This window comes from Eulemur rufifrons, chromosome 28, assembly GCF_041146395.1.
Source record: "Eulemur rufifrons isolate Redbay chromosome 28, OSU_ERuf_1, whole genome shotgun sequence".
NCBI classification, from domain to species: domain Eukaryota; kingdom Metazoa; phylum Chordata; class Mammalia; order Primates; family Lemuridae; genus Eulemur; species Eulemur rufifrons.
In genome coordinates, this window is record NC_091010.1 from 21608074 (window position 1) to 21632566 (window position 24493).

The following is a 24493-nucleotide window of genomic DNA, read 5'->3' on the forward strand; positions in this document are numbered from 1 at the left end:
GCAACAGACACAGTATAACCTACAGAGCCCCAAATGCTTCATATCTAGCCCTTTATAGAAAAACTGGGCCAACCCCTGACCTAAACCAACCTCTAGATAAAAATAGGTTATTAGGTATGCAATGTACGATTTCCTTAAGTACTCAAGTTTGACAGTTGCTATCTCTGACATTTCACTTTAACCCTTCTTGTTTTGTTTTTTTTTATTGTGAAGGTACATCCTCATTCTTTCAAACACACATTTTTAGCTTGTGACTATCTTTCAATTTTTTTTACAGCAATTTTTGTGAAACCATGGATAAGTCAAAATTTCGTGTTATTTTTTAACATGAGTTCCGTTGTGGAACCAATGCAGCGCAGATAGCTCGAAATATCAACAAAGTGTTTGGGAAGGATGTGGCTAATGAACGCACAGTATGTCGATGGTTTGAGAAGTTCCATTCTGATGATTTTAATTTTGAAAATGAACCATGTGGGTGACCTGAGACCTAGGTGGATAATTATGAGCTGAAAGCTGTTGGGGAAGCGAATCCATCTCAGCCTACTCGTGAATTAGTGGCAAGGTTTGACATTTCTATTCCAACAATATTGGACCAACTGAAACAAATGGGCAAGGTAAAGAAGCTGGATAGATGGGTACCACATGAATTAAATGAACATCAGAAGAGAAATCATCTTGAAGCTTGCCTTTCTTTGCTGTCACAACATGAAGGCAAACTATTTCTACACTGTATTGTTAACATGTGATGAAAAATGGATTCTTCTTGACAATCTCAAGCGTTTGGCACAATGATTGGTTAAAGATGAAGTGTCAAAACACAGTACAAAACTGAATATTCATCAAAAAAAAGCTAATGGTGTCTGTTTGGTGGTCCAGTGCTGGTATTACCCACTACAGCTTCATGAAACCTGCTCAATCGATTACAGCAGATGTCTACTGCAACCAGTTGGACCAAATGATGAGGATGCTTGTGATTAAGCAGCTGAGATTGTTTACTAGAGATAAGCCAATCCTCTTGCAAGACCACCTGTCACTAAAAACAACACTGCTCAAACTACAGAAGCTGGACTTGGAAACTCTCTGTCATCCATCATATTCACCGGACCTCGCCCCAACTGACTACCACTTCTTCCAGGCTTTGGACCACTTCTTCCAAGGAAAAATATTCAATTCTCAACAAGCTGTGGAAAACGCCTTTCATGATTTCATCGCCACTCACTATCTAGGCTTCTTTGCTGCTGGCATAAACAAGCTACCATTAAGATGGCAAAACTGTGTCAATAGTTTAGGCACATACTTTGATTAATTGTACTGCTTCTTATTTGAGATATAATAAACTACACTTTCGATTTGAAATTGTATATTTCATATTTAATAACCTAATATCTAAATTCAGCCAGCCAAATATTGTTCCAAAGCACCATAACACTACAACCAGGTTTTCTAATTTCAAAGTCTTCTTCCTTAACAGGCTTCTCATCTCACCTTTGGCCAAATATACTGAAGAAAGAGTCCAGTCAGAGTTTTCAACTTTGGCCCTTTTGACATTTTGAACCAGATAACTCTCTGTTGTGGGGCTGTCCTGTGCATTCTAGGATGTTAAGCAACATCCTTGGCCACTACCTGCTAGATGCCAATAGCACTTCGCCTGAGTTGTGACAACCTAGAATGTCTCCCAATATTGCCATGACTCCTGGAGGTTGGGGACAAAATCATCCTTCCCCCTTGAGAATATTAGGTTTAGTAAATAGAAAGAAAGAGGTATGATTATCAAGAGGGGAAAAAAGACCTATACAGATTCCACTTACCTTGCGGCCAATAATAGGTGTCTTTCTGATGAGCTTAAAATACTTCCTTTTAAACCTTGACCATAAACCTAAAAGAAACAAATGGTTCTATTATTCAAATAGATTTCCATGTATATGACCTGCTAGTCCTAATGTAGCAACCATTCAATGTGTCTCCCACAACCTCACTTGCCTTCAGATTACCAAGGTAGAGTTTCTCTCCTTTAAAAAAACAAAAACAAAACAAAACAAAAACCTTTTAAATTTAAATTTTTGAATAAGTTATATATTTACATGGTTCAAAATTTAAAATAAACACACACCTAGAGAAGAGTTTTCCTCTCTCACCTGTCTCCCAGACCCTCATCCCACTTTCAGGTAAACACTAATGTTAGCTTCTCGTATACCCTTCCAGAGTTTCTTTATGCACACAGGAGCAACAGTAAAGATATATTCCTATTTGTCTCCCCTTTTTACACAAAAGGTGGCATACTCTAGCACTGTACTAAACCTTATTTTTCCATTTAGGAATATTATCTTAAAGATCAGAGCTTCTCATTCATTTTTATAGCTGCAGAGTATTCCTTTATATGGATGTACCATAATTTATTTAACCTGCCCCTTACTGATGTCCATATAAGTTGTTTCTAATATTTGCTATTACAAACCATGCTGATATAAATAACCTTGTAACACACACCATCCTGCATACATACAAGTATACCTGCAGGATAAACTCTCAGAAGCAGAACTGCGGGGTCAAATGATGTATGTACTGTAGAATTCTTGACCTTGCCAAAGTTTCCAGATGCCCAACATTTCTCTTCCTTCCCCCAAAACAAATGGACAGCCCATGGTTTTTTTCATAATCTATGCTCCAGTCTCTCATACAACAAAGATCCTGGAAATATTTTCTGGATCTAAAAAGGCCTTCAAAATCGTGGATGCAAATCGGAGTCCATTCTGTCAGGCAGTACACAGGACAAACAGGGAATTCCAATCCTGCTGATTATAATAATTATAAATACATGGCATGTAAATAGACTGATATGCCCTTTAATGCATTCACATTCAATGTATCTCAACTGACTGTGACAACAGTGTTCTGATGTCGGTACAGAAGGTATTATATATTATCCACAAGTGACACAAAGGGCAGTGGAAGGTCAGAGCATCAAAATTTGCTCAAGGCCACAGATCAAATCAGAGATGGAGTAGAGATTTAACTGAAGTCTTCATTTTTTTAGTCCAGGACTCGCAGGACTCTACATTGCTTCAAATGCACAGTAGGAATTTTCTGTTATCCCAAATGAGTCTATAAGAATCTAGATTGAGCGTTTATCCAAGGCATGAACTGAATATGGAGATCTGGGCATTCCAACTTTCCTGGCCAGAGGGAGCTCCCTCGCCACTCAACAACCACAAGATGTGTCTGCACTCCATTTTCCCACTCATTACCTGATGCTTGGCATCTTTGCCAGTTGTTTCTGCTTAGGCTGCATCTGTCTCTTTCTACCTCACCCTACAGCCACGATTCTGTAAATGCCTAGGACAAAACCAGGTAACTAAGCCCGGGCTTGGTTTTTTTTGGTCTCAAAAAAAAAAAAAAAAAAAAATGTTACTAGAAACAGAACAACTAAAATGGTTTGTACTTCAGCCCATGAAGATTTAGATGGCATATCTTATTAACATACTGCTACTAATAATTCTCTCATGGAATGCACAGAGGCCAGCATATTCCTTTTAAACACTAAAAGCAGGCAAGTAAGGACCTAAGATGGCCATGTCCCACTAAGAGTTAAGCAAAAATGCCTGGCACAGTAAGCTGCAGAACTAAACACAGAAGTAAATACCTAACCACAAAAAAATGAAAAATATGTGATGTACTGTGTACGTTAACTAGCTCAATTTAGCCATTCCACAATGTATACATATTTCAAAACATGTTGTACATGATAAATATAAACAATTATTTGTCAATTAAAATAAGTTAATTTTTAAAATTATTTTTAAAAGAAGTAAATAGATAAAATTAATACTAATCATAGCCAAAAAACCCTCAAGATCTCTAACTTTAGTCTTGTTTCACAAATGTTCCACCTTAAAAAGGAGTACACAGAAGGGTGGTTGCCAGGGGTTGGGGGAGACAGTAATGAGGAGTTGTTATTTAATGTTTATTAAAATGGAGTTTCTGCTTGGGATGATGAAAAGGATCTGGGAATAGATGGTAGTGACAGCTGCACAACAATGTCAATATGCTTAATGCCGCAGAACTGTACACTTCAAAATGGGTAAATAGTAAATTTTATGTTATATACATTTTATCACAATAAAAAGAATGAAAGAAAAGTACATTTATCGCTATTCCTTAGAGTCCTCTGAAATGGGGCACTTCGCCTGCCAGGATGATGCCCCTGAACCAAACGCTTCCTAGGAAAGGAGTGAGCTGAGCAGAGTGACATGGGCTGTGTCCATACCTAATCCACGGAACACATGCAGCAGAAGGACCAGTCAGTCTAACTTGTCAGAGTTTATGAGAAAATCCTACAAGGACTACGAGCAGCAACTGAGGACAGCGTTTTTAAAGCTGGAACAAACTAAAAATTTTAGCTAGGACAGTGACGTCTCATTTCCACTTGAATTAAAAAGCTTTAGACAGTCAAACTTGCTTCTTGGTTGTCATGTTTTGCAATGTTTACTATGCCATAATGTTTACTACTCAACGGCTAAGTGCATGGGAAAAAGAGAAAAACAGAATCTGGCTTCTAAATTGCCTTTCCTGGGGGAAGAAGAAGAAAAGGAAAAAAAGTACAGTTAAAGAGCTCCTTCAAACAGGTATTATCAGGGAAGCAAAGCTTTGTGGAAAGTTCAAACAAATGAGAAATGACTAATGATTTTCTTCAATGCTACTGGTTTCTTATCCTAAGGAAGTTAACTCAGATACCCTGCTAAGAGTGGAAAAGGGGTGCAGGGGAGTGTTACAGAACACCCACCACCAAACCTACTCTTCGTATTTAGGTGTAAACAAAACTTACCAAGCACAGCTAGGGGAAAATAACTCACGAAGGCAACATGCATCCAGGTTTCTAGGTGGGGAAAAGGTGGGTGGGCAGGACAGGGGCTTAGAACTAAGGAAGGGCGGAGGATTTACAGCAGATCACTAAGAGACTTTTGATCTTCTGCACCCTGTGGAGTGGTCTCCTTCTTCTCCATGTGGCTCCGAGTCACTATCAGGAAGTTCAAGGTGCACTGTCCCCTGACAAGAAGTTCAGCTCCAAGAGGACAGGGACCTTGTACTACTTGTGCAGATATCCCCAGAGCCTGGCACATAGCAGGTACTCAAACGGTCACCATATAAGTGCTATTCCAATCTTACCTGATCTTTATTGAAAAGGATGGCCCAAAATGAAATCAATAAATTCCTGCTATAAGAATGCCACATGACACAATTATGTTCTAGGGAGGAAACTGATAACTTTTACCAGTTTAAGGTTTAAATCATACTCTGAGATATCTGTGGATCCTTACAATGACTAATTTCTGAGGAGTGTTTACGAAAGCTACAAAACCAACATAAGCAGTTAACAGTTACACAAGAGTCTTACTATAACTTCACCAATCAGAAGACAATGTACCACTTTCCATTTAAATATTTTAAAAATCAAAACCAAAGCAAAAGGCAAGAAATTAGTCCAATCTGTCAGCAATGGGTTCCAAAGCTAGTAACACTCCACCATACCTTTACAGAGGGAACATGTACTTACTCTCTGGCTGGAAAACAAAGTCATACACCCAGACAATCAGCAGGGTCCACAAGACACTCCACGCAATTAGCTGCCAGGGCTCATACTTCGTGCAATGCCCATTTACATAATTCTTGGCTTTCGTAGAGTATACTTCCAAAATCTCTAAGTAGGGCTCAAAGGTCTTCTAGAAATATAAGAGAAAAATAGAAACATTACGTTCAGTGAGATAAAGGAAGTCTGTTCTTAGTTTGTTCTACAACTCTCATTATTCAAGGGCAAGTTCATTCCCAATCTGGCCCCATCTCAGCAATAATCTTATCATCCTCTACAGCCCTCAGAACTTGTGCACCAGTCACTCCAGTGTAATACTGCCACTTATGAGCCATGTGGACTTTGATGAGACCTTTGATCTTCTGCCTATTTTATACAATAAGAAAACTAAGCTAGATCATCATTCCAGCTCTAAAGCTTCTATATGAATGCCAATATTCACTGTCCCATTCTCTTAACACAAACTAATCCTCTCAAAATGAATGTCATTTCTCTTCTTCTCTATTTGATTTGAATCTTTCCCCTTCTCTAACCCAGTGGTCGGCAAACTGGTTATGTAACCATTCTGTTACAACTACTCCACTGTGCTGCAAATGTAGTCATAGTGTGTAAACAAATGAAAATGGCTGTGTTCAGACACAATTTAATTATGAACCCTGAAATCTGAATTTCATATCATTTCCACATGTCACAACATATTCTTATATATATATTTTTTAATTTAAAAAATGCAGCCGGGTGCAGTGGTTCACGACTGCAATCCTAGCACTCTGGGAGGCCGAGGCAGGTGGATTGTTTGAGCTCGGGAGTTCGAGACCAACCTGAGCAAGAGCAAGACCCTGTCTCCACTAAAAATAGAAAGAAATTATATGGACAGCTAAAAATATATATAGACAAATTAGCCGGGCATGGTGGCACATGCCTATAGTCCCAGCTACTTGGGAGGCTGAGGCAGGATTGCTTGAGCCCAGGAGTTTGAAGTTGCTGTGAGCTAGGCTGACGCCACGGCACTCTAGCCCGGGCAACAGAGCAAGACTCTGTCTCAAAAAATAAATAAATAAAATAAAAATTTTTTTAAAAATGCAGAAATTATTCTTAGCTCATGGACCACACAAAAGCAGGCACAGGGCCAGATCTGGCCTGTAGGCCATGGTTTGTTTGCCAATCCCTACTCTAAGGCCCTACTTGACTATAAATCTCTTAAAGTCAGGGATAATATCTTATCATCATGTGTCATGTGTATCCTTCAAAATACAAGGGCAAAAGCAAGAAAAAAATCCTCTCATCTATAAACATACCAGAGTATCTCATTCATGAGAATTCATCTCTCCCTTTAAATTCTACTCCAGTATTCATTTGTGATAAGCCCTGCAAGGAGCTTATCTCAACCTGCCTTGCAGTCTACTCATCTGTTTCTTATCTCCCTGACTACATGGTTAGGTCCTCAAAGACAGACCAATTCACAGTCATATTAACAACGCCCCACAGTGCCCTGCACAAAATAAGGTCATTTGATAGTTTGTTATTCGTTCAATTATTCAACATTTATTAAGCATCTCCAACGAAAATGGCTGTGATAAAATGAAAATATCTCCAATGTTTATGGCATTAAGTTGGGAAAGTATTCAGGTAAATGTATTTCCTTGTCCACATTAAGCTTACAGTCTAATGGGAGGGATGTAAGTGTGTCTATACATAAATACACAGGCACACACATATATACACAAATAATTCAAACTCTTCAGGAAAATAGCTATAAAAAATGCATGCTGAGAGAGCACTGAGGAAGGCCCATCTAACTCTATCTGAGAGAATGACAATGACGGAGGATAAAATGTAAGACAGTTAAAACGGAAAAGAAAATTCTCTAGGCAGAAAAGTTAAAAGGAAAATAAGTCACACCAGGAAGAAAGAAATAGTAGCTGCAAATACATAAAAAGGATCTGGGCATAGCCACAATTCTATGTGTTGTAAGTATAAGCCACTTGACAGCAGGGACCGTATCTGTCTTATCCAGTGCTAATTCCCCAATACGAGGCAGAGTGCCTGGCACACAATTGGTACTGAATACACACTTGGACAGTGGCTGACAGTGCCCAAGTGAATGAGTGAACACATCAGAGGACTGAGTCTGGGAGAAGTACACCAGGTCCATATTAAAAATGGACTGGGGGAGAAAAAAAAGCATGGAAAGTAGAAGTATAAATTGATAGGAACATTTTGTAATTTGTTGGCATCTATTAACATTTTAAATGCATATTGATGTTGACCTAGCAATTCCACTTTTTAATATCTACATACTTACACATGTGTACAAAGAGACATGTCCAAGAACACTCATTTCAGTGTTCTTTGTAACAGCAGAAGAAAAAATATAAATAATGTAAATGTCCACCCATAAAGGAATGGTTAAACTATAATACACACATTTTATGTACCCCTACTATGAAACACTAAAAAGACAGATTTACATGAACTACATGGAAAAATTTCCAGAACATAATATTGAGTAAAAAGAAGCAAAAACAATAAAATAAAAGGCATGAACTGTTGAGCATGAGAGTAATTTTTTTTTTTTTTTTAACGATAACTTGAGAGACAAGTAGGAGGAAGACAGAGATTAGAGACAAAAATTTTACTTAAGAGATTGCTGAAACAGTCCAGGGGAGAAATAAATTGGGTTTGACCTTAAGCAATACAACATTGGGGATAAAAAAAGTACTATAGATATGAAAGACATTTCTGGAGGTGGAGCAAACAGGATTTGGTAACTTATTATTAATAGACATGGGAAATACGGAGTGGGAGGAATATAGATAATTCCAGATTTTCAAGTTCAAGTTTGAGAGACTGGTTAAATGGTGCCACCATTAACCATGGTAAGACTAGAAGAGGAAGGAAAGCTGAAGAAGGTAGTAGATACTTTGAGAAAAAGATAATGACATTGGTTTGAGTTATGTTCCTATTGGATATCCATATGTAATGTTATAGTGGGAGTGTGAAAGCTTAGGAGTACAGGTACTCAACAAATGTTTGTTGAAAACATTTACACCTGCAATGGAGTGAATGTTTATGTTCCCCGAAAATTCCTATGTTAAAACCTGACCTGCAAGCTGATCATATTAGGACGTGGAAGCCTTTGGGAGGTGATTAGATCATGAAGGCAGAGCCCTCAGGAATAGGATTAGAGCCCTTACTAAAGAGACCCCAGAGGGCTAATTCACCCCTTCCACCACTTAAGGACATGGTGAGAATGCACTATGAGCAACTTCTATGAGGTCCACCTTTTAGAAAGTGGGCCTCATCAGACACCAAATCTGCTTGCTGCTGTCTTGATCTTGGGCTTCCCAGCCTTCTCTGGGAACTGAGAAATAAATTTCTGTTGTTTATAAGCCACCCAGTTTATGGCATTTTGTTACAGCAGCCTGAACAGACTAAGACAATACCCTTAGTAATTAGACTGTGGCATAAGGTAATTAACATAGGGTTCCTTAGAGGGCTATCCATGGAAACAGTTTATGTGCAACCCCTCCAGTAGTTCTTGGTGGCCATTCCCCAGAGCCCACTGTTGCATCAACAACTTCAATCCTACAAAGCAGTCGCAGTACGAGTCAAAACCTGCGAAAGACTAGAGGAGTCTATCATCAAAGATATGTCATGATTTCCATCATTATAAAGAATCTTCTAGCTCATACCTGTAATCCCAGCAATTTGGGAGGCTGAGGCAGGAGGATCGCTTGAGGCCAGGAGTTCATGACCAACCTGGGCAACATAACAAGACCTTGACTCCACAAATAAATTTAAAAATTATCTGGGCATGGCGTTGCACACCTGTAGTACTAGCTACTTGGGAGGCTGAGGCAGGAAGATCTCTTGAGACCAGGAGTTCAAGGTAACAGTGTGCTATGACTGTGCCACTGCACTCCAGGCTAGGGGACAGAGCAAGACCATGTTCTCTTATGAAAAAAAATTAAAAAAAGAATCTTCTAGTGTTACCACTGTGGCCAAACCATGTGGTTAAATGGTGTGTAATGAATGGGATGATGAAAGAACAATCATTCAGATCAGCTTTTCTTCTGGTGATACTAATTCCTAATTTACCCAGAAAACAGAGGTCACCAATGTCAAAAGATGACTATAGATAGTACCAACTCTTCACAGCACTGAACACAAAGTAATATAACTAGTATCAGGAGACAGAAAAAGCCCAGCAAATGTAAACTAATTTTTTAAAAAGCCTTAAAATTAAGATATAAAGACAATCCTCACTAACATTTATAAAACTGTATTCAGCAAGAATATATTTTCTTGGTAATTGTTTCGGTTCTTAAGAAGATAAAGGGAATCTTTGAATTCAAAGAGGATACTTTAAGCGGAGACATATCTGTAAATTCTCCACCTCCAAAGACAGAATGACACTGCAGTTGGATGGGTCCCGACAAGATTATTGAGTAAGCAACTAGTTGATCACAGAAATTACATCTCCTGGCATCATCCTAAAGTCCTTCTAGGTTACTACAAACAACCTAGGCTCAGTCCCTAAGAAGCATCTCACAACACTGACAGCTTATGCATTATTAGGCTCTATGGGGTAATGTATCCTATCTCTTTGGAAAAAAGGATGAGGCAGTTCCTCTGGGCCTTGAAAACAGCACAAACCCCAGGCCAGGTCCTGATGCAATACTCCAGCCCTTGGGAAGCACAGAATCTAGGAGCTGAAGGGAACCTGGAAGGTCAAGGGCAACATTTTCACTTTACAAGCAGAGGCTCCAAAGTGAAATGGTGTGTCTAAGCTCATACAGACATGCATGTGACGGAGTGGTGACTAAAAACCAAAGCCTCCTGACTCAGTACTAAGTACTCTGTTTCAATTCCTGAATTTCAGTACACATGGGCAGAGGATCACTTAACATATTATAATCCAGCAGCATCCCACGAATTTTCTGTTCAATTTATGTTCCTGGCAGAATCTACCTTGGATATATGGTACTGTTGATAACAAACTAAAATTATATAGTTAGGTCATGGCTACAGATAAACATCTAGATAGAGATGGCATAAGAATCTAATATGATTATAATTATTATTTCTCACCATGTCTTTTTGCTTATAACAATACGTTTTGCTTATAACAATACATCTATCTGCACATATATTTATAATATAATCACAATTCTTAGACTTTTGTTTATTTCAACTTAATCTATGTATGTCTCTGGAAATATAAGAAATACGAGTGGTCACCCACAAAGGCAATTAGTTTACTGTGTAACTCTACGCAAATTATTTCACCAGTCTGTGCTTCTATTTCTTTATTTAGAGGAAGAAACACAAGAAAAATACAGTCACAAAACAAATAAATTGTGCCTGTGTATACATATGCCTGTCCTGTGGGAGGGGGTGGGTATGTATCTCCAGCTGCTACTTAATAGAACAGTAGTTTCAGTAAACCCCTTCCACAAGAAAAACATTCCTGCCTTCACTGTTATAAAACTGGAAATGTGCCTCTAGAACAAAAAAACAAAACATACCTTGCCCAATGAATGATAGTACAGAGTATCATAAATCTTTTTAAAAGTATAGTATTAAATGAAAAAAAAAACCTCTGATAATCTTAGTAGTATGAAGATTCAAAATATTAACTACTTAAAGAAGATATTGTCAAATGATGAGTAACCAGCTTTTCTCTTGTTATTTGCATTTCCAATCTAATGATTAGGTTTCAACTCATGCCTAAAAGACATCAAAATACTACTCAATATTCCTAGTCATTATTAGACAAAAGGCAGCTGCTAGAATTTATGAGACTCAATGATAAGGAACTCTTTCAGCCCCCAAATCACTTCAAGGGAGCAAGACACTTTCATGAATGTACACAACAGCGGAAGTCTACAAATATTGTAAATCTAGGGCATGATACTTGTTAGACCATTGAGTTTCAAATTGTTCCAATATAGCCCCACAGAAATGTATTTACAATATAACCCAGGACACACAGAAACAGAAAAATATAAAACCAAATAATACCTAACACCGTATTACTTGTGATTCACTCACATTCTTTTCTATTTCCTCCTTTTTTCCAATGCTTGGCCCACTAAATTGATTTTGTGTCCCTCTAAATGGATCATGACCTGCACTCTTAAAACCAGTGCCTCAAAGTGATTTCACTTCTGGCTGAATGTGATTGTGTAATGCTGTAAGGAAGATAATATTAATGTTATTTTCCACTCTACGCAATCTCAGTGCATTTTACACTTATGACTTATTCTCTTAACATTTTTGTGAGGCCAGGATTATGATATGAAGTAATAAGCCCAGGAGATAAATCATTCCAGCCAGTCATGAGTTACTTTCCTTTCCATACTATCCCACAGCTATACCCAATGATACTAAACTCTTTCAGTCCCCAAATCACTTCAAAAGAGCAAAAGATTCCTTAAGGAAATATCCCATTGTAACACTATCCACCCCCACTCACCCCTCCTAAAAACCTACTTTGACAACTGATGTAGCTCTTGACCAACTGACAATTAAGCAGTGATATTTCTTTCTCATTAAATTTCTTCATTACAAAGTTACCTAAAGAGACATTCTACAAATGAATACGACTAAAAGAGAAAAGCCATCTGGCAAACATTTCCAGACCCACATTGCATGATGTGTCTTTCCTTGGAGCTAATACAGTCCTTTCTCCATTACGCAACAGGCCTAACTACTCACTTTGGTTTGACTGTCCCCTCCAAAACTCATGTTGAGATTTAACTGCCATGGAAACAGTGTTGAGAGACGGGACCTTTAAGAGGTGTTTAGATCAGGAAGGCTCTGCTCTCATGAATGGATTAATACCATTATCATGGGAGTGGGCTCCTAATAAAGGGATGAAGTTCTGGCCCTATCCTCTCTGGCTCACATGCTCATTTGTCCTTCTGCCATGTTATTATGCAATAAGAACACCCTCACCAGACGCTGGCACCATGCTCTCGGACTTTCCAGCCTCTAGAACCATGAGCCAAATAAACTTAATTACCCAGTCTGTGGTATTGTGTTATAGCAACAGAAAATGGACTAAGACACCACCTGTATTTATTAAAAAGCAATGGCATCTCCATTCAGGCAGCCCCTCAGCCATGCCAACCTAGAAAGAGCTCTACCGTGTAACACTGTCACTGGTGTAGACATGCCTACTGCTATTTAGAAGTTTCAGTCATTCAACAATTATTTCCTAAGTGCCTACTCTGTGCCGGCACTATTTTACAGGGATCAGAGAGTTCACCCATTTGTTTCACTGAAAACTTTCTTTTCTCTTTAAAACTCAAAGATTAGGTGAGTTTTCCCTGACGACAGAGAGACTAAAACTAATTTAGAAAGAGAAGGCTCCAACGGGCCATGACAACATGCACAGAAAAGGGTGAAGCACTTAAAACGCATTAACTTATTTGGAGAGACTACATGGTAATATTTACACAACTTAAAATTTTACATGGCTTTCACGTTATTTTATTTGCATTTTATAACCTCACGAGGCTCTTAGATTAAGAACACACAGTATCACTTTATAGACTGGGAAAACTGAAGTCAAGAAAGGTTAAGTGATTTGCTCTGTCAAACTGATAGAAAGCAGCAGAGTCAGGACACTCCGAGTTGAATTCCAAGAGATGTCCGAAACTATCTCTCAGGGCTTCAAAACACTATTAATATCTAAACATTAACCAGAAAAGTATGACCTAAAAGAAGAGTACCAAAGAAAAGAAAAGAGCCATAAAGCAGAGAAACCAACAAGATATTCCAATGTATTTTCTCCTTACTGCTCTGCTCACATTAAAGAAAATTAGGCTGAAGATTAAAGAAAAACATTCCCAATGTCAGGCTGATCCACTCCACTAATAATGTCCCTACAGAGACAGTTAGTTCCTGCCAAGGACAATGTAGCAATTTTGCTCAGTGGATTATTACAGCACCAAGTAAGCGACTGTTGTATGGTCAAAACTAAAGTAAACACAAGGTAGTTTCCTTTGGCTCCTGTAACAACTTGTACCTCTCAAACTGCCCGCTTGTCTGTCTGAATGTGCATTACTGGCCACAACAGAGGCCTGGGGCCAGAAGCATTCAAAACAGCAATGCCTTAACGATTTTATTGCTCTCTGGAGATTCACTATAAAATCAAGGTTCTGGGAAAGCTACTTTCCTACAGAAGGTTCACTTTCACAACATAGTACAATGTCTTTTTTGTATCTCTAATGTGACAATTATCCACTAGGCCTCAATTCAGGTTATTTCTCAAAAGTCAGTCAGGGCCAAACTGCTTAGCCAACTGCATGGTGAGTTAACTTGTCCCAGAGGCAAAGCATTCAACCCCGGTGAGAGAGAATAACCAAACTGTAATATATGAACTCCCTTATGGTAGCATGAGCTGATAAAAACACAAATAAGAGGGAGCATACCTCCCTCTTACCTGTATCTCCTATGTTGCCTAAAACAGGTGTCTCCAACATAGTAGGAACTCAACATTTATTCAAATAAAGTAAAATACTTACAATACTGTATATACTTTTGACAGTTTTGTTTTGCAAGCTCCTAGGAAGTTTCTGCCTCCCGTCTCCCCCATCTCTCCCATTCAAGCTTAACAAGACACAGTGGCAGTGGACTGAATCTGCAGAGGGGAATGGCTGGTTATCCGTAACCAGACTCTGCACACACTGGCACTCTTGTGACAAACTCACAAGATATGCCAATCACAGGCCATCAGAGCTGAATCCATCCTTTACAGATGAAGACACTGTGACCCAAAGATCACACGCTCAGAAATGGCAGAGCCAGGATTCAAATCTTCTGGCTCAAAATATGTTGTTTTTTCCATATTTTCCACAGCCCAGTTTTCTAGAACCAAACTATCAGTGGTACAAATCATAAGATCAACAGGTTCTAAACAGACAGTTCTCAGAGAAGTGATTAATCACTACTCTCCCAACTAAGACAGACAACACTGCCAAATGACCTGAACAATGTCCTACAAAGGCTAAGCACTTTTAGCATGTGGACTGCTATTAAGTGACTTTCTCAAACTGCAAACTTCATTCTTCTCTCAGCTGCAGACTTACACTCATATTACTTATTCTGCTTCCAAAACAAAGACTGAAAGAAATTATTTTGAAAAGTACTTCGGAGAGTTGTCTCCAAAACCACAAAATGTCACTGTTCAAAGGAACCTCAGAGAGCACCTTGTCCAACCCCATTTCAATGATGAAGAAACTGAGGCACAAAGACTAATACCAAAATGTGCCTTCCCTGGGGTCAAACTAAAGGCAAAGAGAATCTAAGTTCTTGTTCAATACTCTTTCCATTAAACCAATGGGGTACATCAGCATCACCCAAGGACCATGTTTTAGAACACCCCATTCAGAAGTTCATTTGGTGCAGGATGGAGCCCAGAAATGTGTATTTCATAAAACCTCCCCCCAGGTGATTCTGACAGGCATCCCTGGTTAAGAACCTCTTCTCTTCCCATCCCTTTCTTTTATAAAAGAATTACCCAATAGCTGACTTAACATTCTACTGAGACCTAGACACCAAATTTAGTGGCTACCCAGCATTCAGACAGGGGTAAAAAGGTATCCACCAAGCTTTCCTCGGAAGTGTTAAAGTCAGGGCCCAGTCATGTCAATCCACTAGAGATCAACTAATGGTTCCCGGTTAATATTTATTCTTTGGCCAGACATTAATGAAAATCAAAATCTTCCACCCTGCAATCTTGCAAAGAACAAAGTATGTGTCTTCCTTTTCCTTCCTTCACCTCTAATATAACTGCACCCAATACTTTTTCCAGAAGAACCAGAAATCTGAGCTTTAAAGCAGGAATGGGCTTTTCCTTAGGAAAAGAAAAACTGGTTTTATCCAGTTCAACCACTGCCTTAGAGTCTTAAGATCAAAGGGTACTCTAAGGACTGAGTCTCAGGTTAGGGAGTGAAGTTAAAATACAGAGAGACCCAAAGGGTTAGTGTATTTATTCTTACTTGATTTCTGTCCTAAAAACAGAAAACAAAGCTAATTGAATCTGATTCTCTTTCATATCACATTCGGCAGAACTCCAAAGTGCAAAGCAAAAAGGTAAGAAAACACTATTGTCCTTAGAGCCTCAAAAGGCACTAAAGTTTATCATCAAAACCAGATCACAACCCCAAAGGGAAAACTCCCTTGGGTCATTAAAGAAGAAGTAAGAATTGAGCAATAAGACCAAACAGCCATTCCAAGTAACCAGTAGTGACTATGATACAGAATTGTTTGAAGAGGCTGAATCATCGTTTCTTAGAAGATAAAGAGCAAACCATATACTTCACCCAAAATCCCACTATGTGAGTCAAGTGATCCAGATCTTAAGAAGTTCATTTCAAAAGCCTAACACTGCACATTTCCCCTTCTAGCCACGCCTTGTCAAGAGTCAGATGTTGTATGCTTAGTACTATTCCACAGCACTCCGAAGTCTAACTACTCTAGACTTAGCACTGGAGTATTCAGGCAAAGCACCTTTCCATCCCTGAGGCACAAAACAATCCTGGCCACAAAAAGGAGACGTACATGAAATGTTCCCAAATCATGAGGAGTGCATTCACAGAAAATCAAAGCTTCTAAGCTCATAAAAGATGACAGCCTTCAGCACTGCTAAATGGTTATTTTATTTACTTGTAGTCAGGACAAGGTATAAAGACATAAAGACATAAAGACAGATGCTGATTCTGTCACGTAATAATTCTGAGCACCTCTTTTCTGAAATACATCCAAGAAAAATACAAGCAGGAATTTAAAATAGAAAAAAAAAGTAAAACACATAAACCTAAGTCTAATAATCAAAGGAACATGCTGAGGGATAGAGGTAAGAGCAATTACAGGTTTTGTAGGCAAATATACTCTCAGAATAAGGCAAGGAGGTAAGGGAAGAAAACTTATATGCAAATTTGTACATGGTATGTTGCTAAATTTGCTATGAACTTCTGGAGTCTCTGACAATAACTAGCTAAATAACTTACTGTGCACATGTACAAAGGTATTTCAAAGTATAAATGAAGATCATCATCCTTTGAAGACTAGAAGTAAGAATTTCTTGGATAATAAGATCTAGTCAAATAATTCCGTATTCTTCACACAGAAAGGAGAAGTCTTGACTTCCCTAAGCATATCACAATTGGGGAAGAAGTAATCTGAGCTTCTCCTTTCTCATACTTATCTTACTATGATAACAGGATTATCTATCATTGTCATGGAGTTAAGATACCTAGACTTTCCAAATGTATAACCATTTGTAGAAATCCTTTTCCTATAATAGTCACACTGCTATTAGAGATGAGAAATATTGAACATATGCTGAGAAGTATAACCTGCCAACAGAAAAGAACTCAAACTCTGTAAAATAATTTAAAGAGGTTTATCCTGAGCAGAATATATGCAACCATGGCCCAGACGGCCATGCCCAAAAAGTCTTGAGGAAGAGGTCTTGCCATGGTTAGGTTATAGTTTGGTTTTATACATTTTAGGGAGACAGGAATTACGCATAAGTAGGCATCCACTGGTTTGGCCCAAAAAGGCAGGACACTCAATGTAGGGGATTACAGGTTATGGGTGGGTTAAAGATTCTTAGATTTGTAACTGGTTAAAGAAATGAAGCTTTGTCTAAAGGCTTGGAATATTTTAAGTTAAGGAAGTCTGTTAATCAGAGACAAGCCACTGGATGTATACCATACATATTCCGAGACTTAAGTGACCTGTTAAGTAAATTGATGACCTGCAGGTATGGTTTAACCTTTGTCTTACATGGCCTTAGGCTTATTATAACTCCAAAAGGAACAGGGTATACTTAGGCATGTTTGATCTCCCTTCTCACGGCTGGCAACTCAGCTTAACCAAATTGCAAAAGCTACTTCTCTGGAGATTTCTAACATAAAGGATAAAACAGGGACCTGTTTTACACCTGGGTCTCTGACTGACCCTTATGTAAACACCCTTTGGAAAGTCTACCTTTGAAATCACCAAGGAGCTACTTTTAAAAACTGAAGTAAACAGTTGAGCGAATTTAATTTAAAATTAATATTTGGAAGAGTTTCAGCCTTTTTGATAATATATTTAAAATGCAGAGGGAAATGTATGTTTCCAATGGAAAATTACACATTATCTAGGACACCCCTCCAGGTTACCTGATTATAAGGAAGCTGTCTACAATTCTAAAAGTAGGTAGCAATGCAAACTAATCTTCATCCATAAATATGCAAATTCTGTGAGGTCCAGTAAAGGTTCAACCGACTTCCCTCCCCCTAGGAAAGAGTTTTGCCACCACTTGTACGTTAATTTCAGTATTCCTGATCTACACACGTGTCTGTTCTTTGGACTTGTCCTTTGAACCAGTTACAATAGCTGCCTGGTTTCCTCATTATGATCTTTAACATGTGTTTGTTTTATATCTGTACAAGAGTCAGGATTTTATTTTGTTAAAATTATCTTTTAACAAAAGCTAGAGATCTTCACAGTTCCCCAAACTCCCCCCAACTGCGAAAATGCTTGCAAACATAAAATTTCGTAAATAATTACAAACAGTCAAAGAGTTCAAGACATCCTGAAAGCCAGTCACTGGGCTCCATATTGCCTAGTTAATAACCTCTGCTCTACAATGAATCATAAAGTAGTTTTAGCATTACAAAGGGTCCTGTTATATGTGAAGTTAACCCAAGATCCCTGTGTCTCCTGTAGGCGAGAACAAAAGAGACACTATTGGATATATCTATTACTTAAGATTCTGTAGGAAAGGCCCTAAACTGCAATAAAAAGTGCAGTTCTGAACCACGCTACAACAGGGATGAACCTTGAAAACATTATGATAAGTGAAAAAAGTCTACCATGAAAGACCACGTATTGTATGATTTCATTTACTGTCCTAAGCAGACCTACAAAGAGAAGACTAAGAGTTGCCTAGAACTAAAGACTGCAGGGAAATAATGAAGTGACTGCTGAGCACTGTGTTTCTTTGGAAAATGTTCTAAAACTGATTGTGGTGACAGCTGCACAATTCTTAACATACAAAAAAACAATGTGTTGTACGCTTAAAAATGCATCATAACCCAGCAATTCCATTTCCATTTGTGTTCACCAAATGTTCTCTCAGCTAAGACCAATCACCAAAGATTCTTTGGATTCACAGACTTTCAAAAAAAAAAAAAAAAAAGGCCTTTTAAAAAAGCTTCTAAATGGGCCAAAGATAGCAGCAACTTCAATTCCAGAATTAGAGAGTAAAGCTCTGGATTCCAAATGAAAGCAACCATAAATACCTAAGCATAACTTGTCTAAAGGTATATTTTTAAAGAATTTATAAACAGAATTACCAACTAGTAAAATGATGAAACTCTTAAAAAAAACACTATTTTTTCTTTGGCAATTCCAAGCATATACTACAGCAACTACCCAGATATCAGAAAAGGACAGTCACCTTTGAGAATTCCCACAAACTGACACATCATCACTACTCATGTTAATGGGTCTACAGAAAGGCAGCTGTGGTGTCCTAGAAAGTCTATATTGGTGATCAAAAGCTTTGACTCTAATTTTAGTTCTCACTTAGAAGCTGTGTGACCTTTGGCACTTCTTTGCAACTGGATTTTGCTCATTTGCAAAAATATTATAGACGCCATTGTTATAATTTAACAAAGTTTTAGAGGAAAAAAAGATAACACTATCCACTCACAGGGTTGTTGTGAATATTAAATGAGATAAAGTAATAGACAATTAATTCAGATATTTATTAATATTTAGTGACTCTGAATTCTGTGATCATAAATGTATTTTCCTTTCCTCTTGAGTAAATAGCAAGGAAAAGCAACCTTCCCAAAGTCCAAGCAAAGTCACAAAGGAGATGGGAGAGGCTATAAGTTGCTTGATTTCCATGCCTATGTTGTATTTTCTAACAGACGGTAGAAATAAAATATAACTTGTAATGAGCTACTCCTCAGTTTTGTAAGAAAGATGTTAAGTCAACTCTTAACCTTCAACAATCTACTAAATCAATCAGAAGGTTGCAGTGCCCTCTTACCTACCTACAGAACAGGATTAAATCAGTTACCTACTGTGTTTACAGATCATAAACTTATATGTTTTCAGTCACCCAAACAGACTGCTGTTGACTGCTATGGTGATGACTTCTAGGAAGGCATTTGAAAATGATTTCAAAAAGGGCTGTGTAACATAGTCCCAGGCTTTCTTCTATCTAGCCCAATAGCTGGACAAGAAGCAGGCCTACCATGGCATTCTCATATTTGCCCTAAATCCCTTTCCAATAGAGTTTGAAAACAGAATTTTCTATTTGTCTTAATTGTCTCAAAGACTCTGTGCCATTAAGACTGGAACTCAATACAGAATTGATCTATTACTTTTTAGACCCACCTGCCAAAATGCAGTTCAAAAGAATGAACTTAAATCCTTCAGAGAAAGCCTCCAAAGAACACGGTCTCCCCAATACCGAGCATAAAGTGTAACTATATCACAACAGCTACTTAGATTCTGAAGAGTTACAGAGGATTATGATTTTAGCCTCGGAATTAACTACTACAAATGTTGTTTTATAACTAAATTCTGCCTTTAACAGGGCCCTTTTAATACTCAAAAAGAACCAAACTTTTTTCCCATCAAATGTTTATCAATATTTACAGACTACAAAGAAGTAAGAATGCAGTAGGCTTTACTCTCTGGGGAAATGACAAAAAAGGAAGGGCATTTCACATTTTTTAAAGTTCCTACACAGCTTCAGGAAAGAGATCCCAGTGCTCCTGCCAATGTGTAGTGTGCAGATAAAAGAAATTTAATAATTGCTGCCCAAAGCTAAATCCACAAGTTATCTATCATGAAAACTCTACAGGAATATAAATTGGTACAACCACTTTGGAAACCTGTTTGGCAGTACACATTACGACACAGCAATTTTATTTGTTTTGTCTTTTGTTTTTAGAAATGGGGTTTGCTAAGTTACCCAGGCTGGATTCAAATTCCTGGACTCAAATGACCCTCCTGCCTTACACTGGACTTATTTATGTTTTATGTTTACCAAAAGGTATGTCCAAGAATGTAGCTGTGTCACTCGTAATAGCCAAAAAACTAGAAACATAAATGTTCACCAACTATAGAATGAATAAATCAATTGAAATATATTTAAACATTGTATTATACTACTATACGGCAATATGAAAAAAACTATTGCTACATAAGAGCACAGCTGAATCTCACAGACACAATGTTGGGCAAAAAGGCTACTCACAAAACAGAATATACTGTATGTTTCCATTTATATAAAGTTCAAAATCAGCAAAACAAATCTATGGTGAAAAGAATGATTACCTTCGGCACATATCAACTGGGAAGGAACATGAGAAGCTTGCTGGAATGCTAGAAATTTCTTATATCTTGATCTAGGTAGTGAGCACAGTGTACCCATACGTAAATATTTATTGAACTGTACAATTAAGGTTTGTGCCCTCTACTGTATGCAAATTATACCTCAAAAAAGAAAGCCCTATGATTTTTTTTAATTCAAAAGTGATTTATTAAAAAAAAGTGATTTATTCGCTTCATGGTATAACAGAACAAATCACTGAAGTATAAATGACTGTGCCAGAATAATGGACTAGGAGGAGTGTTCTGCAGCTTCTGTCTATACAACAGGCAATTCATTCATTCATCAAACATTTGTGGTTTGCCTATTTCATGACAAAAAGCTAAGGTAGCTATATTATAATATAAGTTAAAAAGCACTAGATAAAAAGCTCAACTTACCAGATAAGATGTAACAATTTTAAATCTGTATGTACCTAGTAACAAAACCTCAGCAAATATACAACGCAAGCTAACAGAACAAGGAGAAAAAGATAAAAAATTGATAAGGCATATGACTTGAAGAGGCAGCCACAAAACAGGATGTTAATGGTCATCAAACGTTTAAAAGGATACTTAAACTCATTAGTAATCAGAGAATGCATATGGAAACCATAATTAGATTTACCCACCTACCAGACTGGCAAAATACAAAAAGCCTTATAAATACCATGTCTGTCAAGTTGAGTAGAAACAAGAACTCCCATATACTGTTGACTGTAGTGTAAATTGCATAGGCCTATTTAGAAAAGTTTGGCAGTGTATGGTGAAGTTAGGGATGTATGCCCTTTACAATCCAGAAATTCCACTCCTGGGTATAAATCCCAGAAATACTCTTGCACCTGTGATCACTTGTTATATACAAGAAATTTTGCAATGCTAATGTTCAAAAAAGCCCTGAATTGGAAACAACACAAATGTTTCTTATAAGTAAAATGGATAAATAAATTGCAGTTTAGTAATACAATGAACTACCATACAGCAATGAAAATGAATGAACTAAACTACATGCAACAAGGATGAATCTCACAAATACTGAGCAACAAAGGAAAATCACAAAATACATATAAATCCATTTACATCAAGTTAAAAAACAAAACTAAACTTAGGGATGCATACCTAGGTGGTAATACTATTGAGAAAAAAAAAAAAAACAGCAAGGGAATAACTATTCTAAAAATCAGGATAGTGCTTATCCCCAGAGGGGAGGGAAGGGGATGTCTGTAACAGGATAGGGCATATGGGTTTGGGGGTAAATGTTCTATTTCCTAACCTGGTATGGTTGTTTTCATTATTATGATTCTTTAAAATGTAGATATGTGCTTTATATACTCTTCTGTACATATAATAAATTCCAAAAGCATTTTAATTAAAAAGGAGGGCAAGCCCTTTTTCTTCCCTTCCCTCTTCCTGCTGAATGAAACATGAACCTCATAGGTGGTCAGGAACTGTCTACTCCACATTTCTCTTAAAGAAATATGGACAAGTGTGGTGGCTTACACCTGTAATCTAATCCTAGCACTTTGGGCAGCCAAAGCAGGAGGACTGCTTGAGGCCAGGGGTAAAAAAAAAGAAAAATTCACCAGGCGTGGTGGCACTGCACCTGCAGGATTGCTTGAGCCTGGGAGTTTGAGGTTACTGGGAGCTATTTATCCGGTGATGCCACTGCACTCTAGCCTGGGCAACAGAGTGAGACCCTGTCTCAAAAAGGCAAAAAAAAAAGAAAGAAAGAAATACATTTATACCTTTTAAAAATCTCTATTACTTGAGTTTTTCCATTACATATAGTCAAACCTAATTCTAACTGATCCATTCATTAATTTGGACAAACGAAAAACTTTCTAAAAATTCAAGCGGTCCAACGGTGGAAAGAACTCCCTGAGAAAGTATTCAGCATGCACTCCTGACAGGGCATTGTGGAAGGGATTCCTAGGCAGCAAGAAAGCTAGACTACAGGGCTTCTAAATGCCCTTCAAGCAATTAGGATTCTAAGGCCACTACTGGAACAAAGCAGCTCTGGGCTTGCCAAAGCTGTGGCAACTCTTTGCCTCTGAATCTATCCTTCTGTTACTGTATCAGTGAGAACATTCCTTTTCCATAAAAATCAATACCCTAACCGTCTTCAAGATTCTGCTTGAATGCTCTCTTCATTTGTGCCTTTTAAAACTAACTTGACTTCAACTTTGGCATGCTGGGTATTCTCCCTTTCTCCTCTAGATCCTCCATACAACCTTCCCTAACTCTGCAATGTGCCTCAGGAGGCTGCCCTCTATGAATTAAACCAACCAGACTTCCTTAACCTCTGGTCTCCAGTTGGGCTGGACCAAGGGAAGTCTCCAGCAGGAGATCAGAGGGTGGAAAGAGAGTTTGAAGTACTCATTCCCTTTGATTCCCTTCCTGCTGGCCACTGGTGGGCAGTGGCTACATTCCTATAGGGTACCCCCTGCTTCAGCAGAACTCTCTCAGCATTCCAGAAACCACTCCCACCCCCGCCCTCTCAGGCCTAAGAGTAATAACGACTCCCCTGTGGCCAGCCCTGAGATGTTTCACCATCCCCTGTTGGTTTTCCTTAGCCCTGCCCAGCCTTTGTAAATAGGCCCTAGATCTCCTCAATTGCACTGGTGAAGTATGCCAGGAGATGACTGACATATCCAACAAATTACTTTCAGCCTTCACTATTCCATCCTCCCAGATGGCTCCCCTCACCCCACAGCATGATAATTGGGTTCCGTATATTTACACATAATGACTTACTACAAATCAATTCTCTATGGAAAAGTCTATCCTCTGGCTGATTCTCAATTCTGCCACCAATGTGTACAAACTGTATGTAATATTAGATTTGGCAAAACCTAATTAAGAAGGTAAATGTTACTAAAAATTCCTGACACAGACTGCAAAACTAAGACAAATACAGGGAGTTGGATTTTATCTATTTATAACTCCCCTTTTCATTAGATCAAAGGCTGGAGAAATTATTTTTTCATTTATAAGACTGGGAGAATGTTAAATACAGCGCTCATCCTATAACGGTCACTCAAATGTCAACAAAATTTTAAATGTCCTATCTACCAGCCCCAATGAATTTTCCCTTTCTTCTAGCTAATTCTACAAACAAGATAAAAGGTGGAAATAATAGAAATGAGCTTTTAATGTCAGTATTTCAGTTTATTGAGAAAGAAAGCATCCCTCAAAAAGATTCCAGGGTCAAAGACAAAGCTCAAAGGCCTGGAAAGATTAGATTTCTGAACCCAAAAAACAAAACTGAGAGAGCCTTGCTGCTTTCAAAACAAGAAAAGAGGACCATAGAAATACTGCAAAGCAAAGAATTTCTTAAGAATTTTGCTCTGCTGCAGAAGGGCATGCTGTCCACTCCCTAATACATATTCCAGAGCAGCAGGGCTTGATCCCTGGGCAAAATAATGCCAAGTAACTTTGCAAAAGAACCATTAAACTGCAAGGAATGACTCATTCCCCCACCCATATGAAAGCACAGACTACAAAGATACC

General features: G+C 38.1%; 1 protein-coding gene across 3 annotated transcripts in view; it reads right to left on the reverse strand.

Annotated features, from left to right (window-relative positions):
* Positions 1-24493, reverse strand: part of SGPL1 (sphingosine-1-phosphate lyase 1) — a 54814-nt gene that overhangs the window by 25935 nt on the left and 4386 nt on the right. For all 3 annotated transcript variants that reach the window (XM_069460927.1, XM_069460928.1, XM_069460929.1), the window contains exons 3-4: positions 5552-5717; positions 1809-1876 (exon numbers count right to left, since the gene is read on the reverse strand). In XM_069460927.1, coding sequence (XP_069317028.1) covers positions 1809-1876; positions 5552-5717 — 234 coding nt within the window. The remainder of the gene's footprint in view (positions 1-1808; positions 1877-5551; positions 5718-24493) is intronic.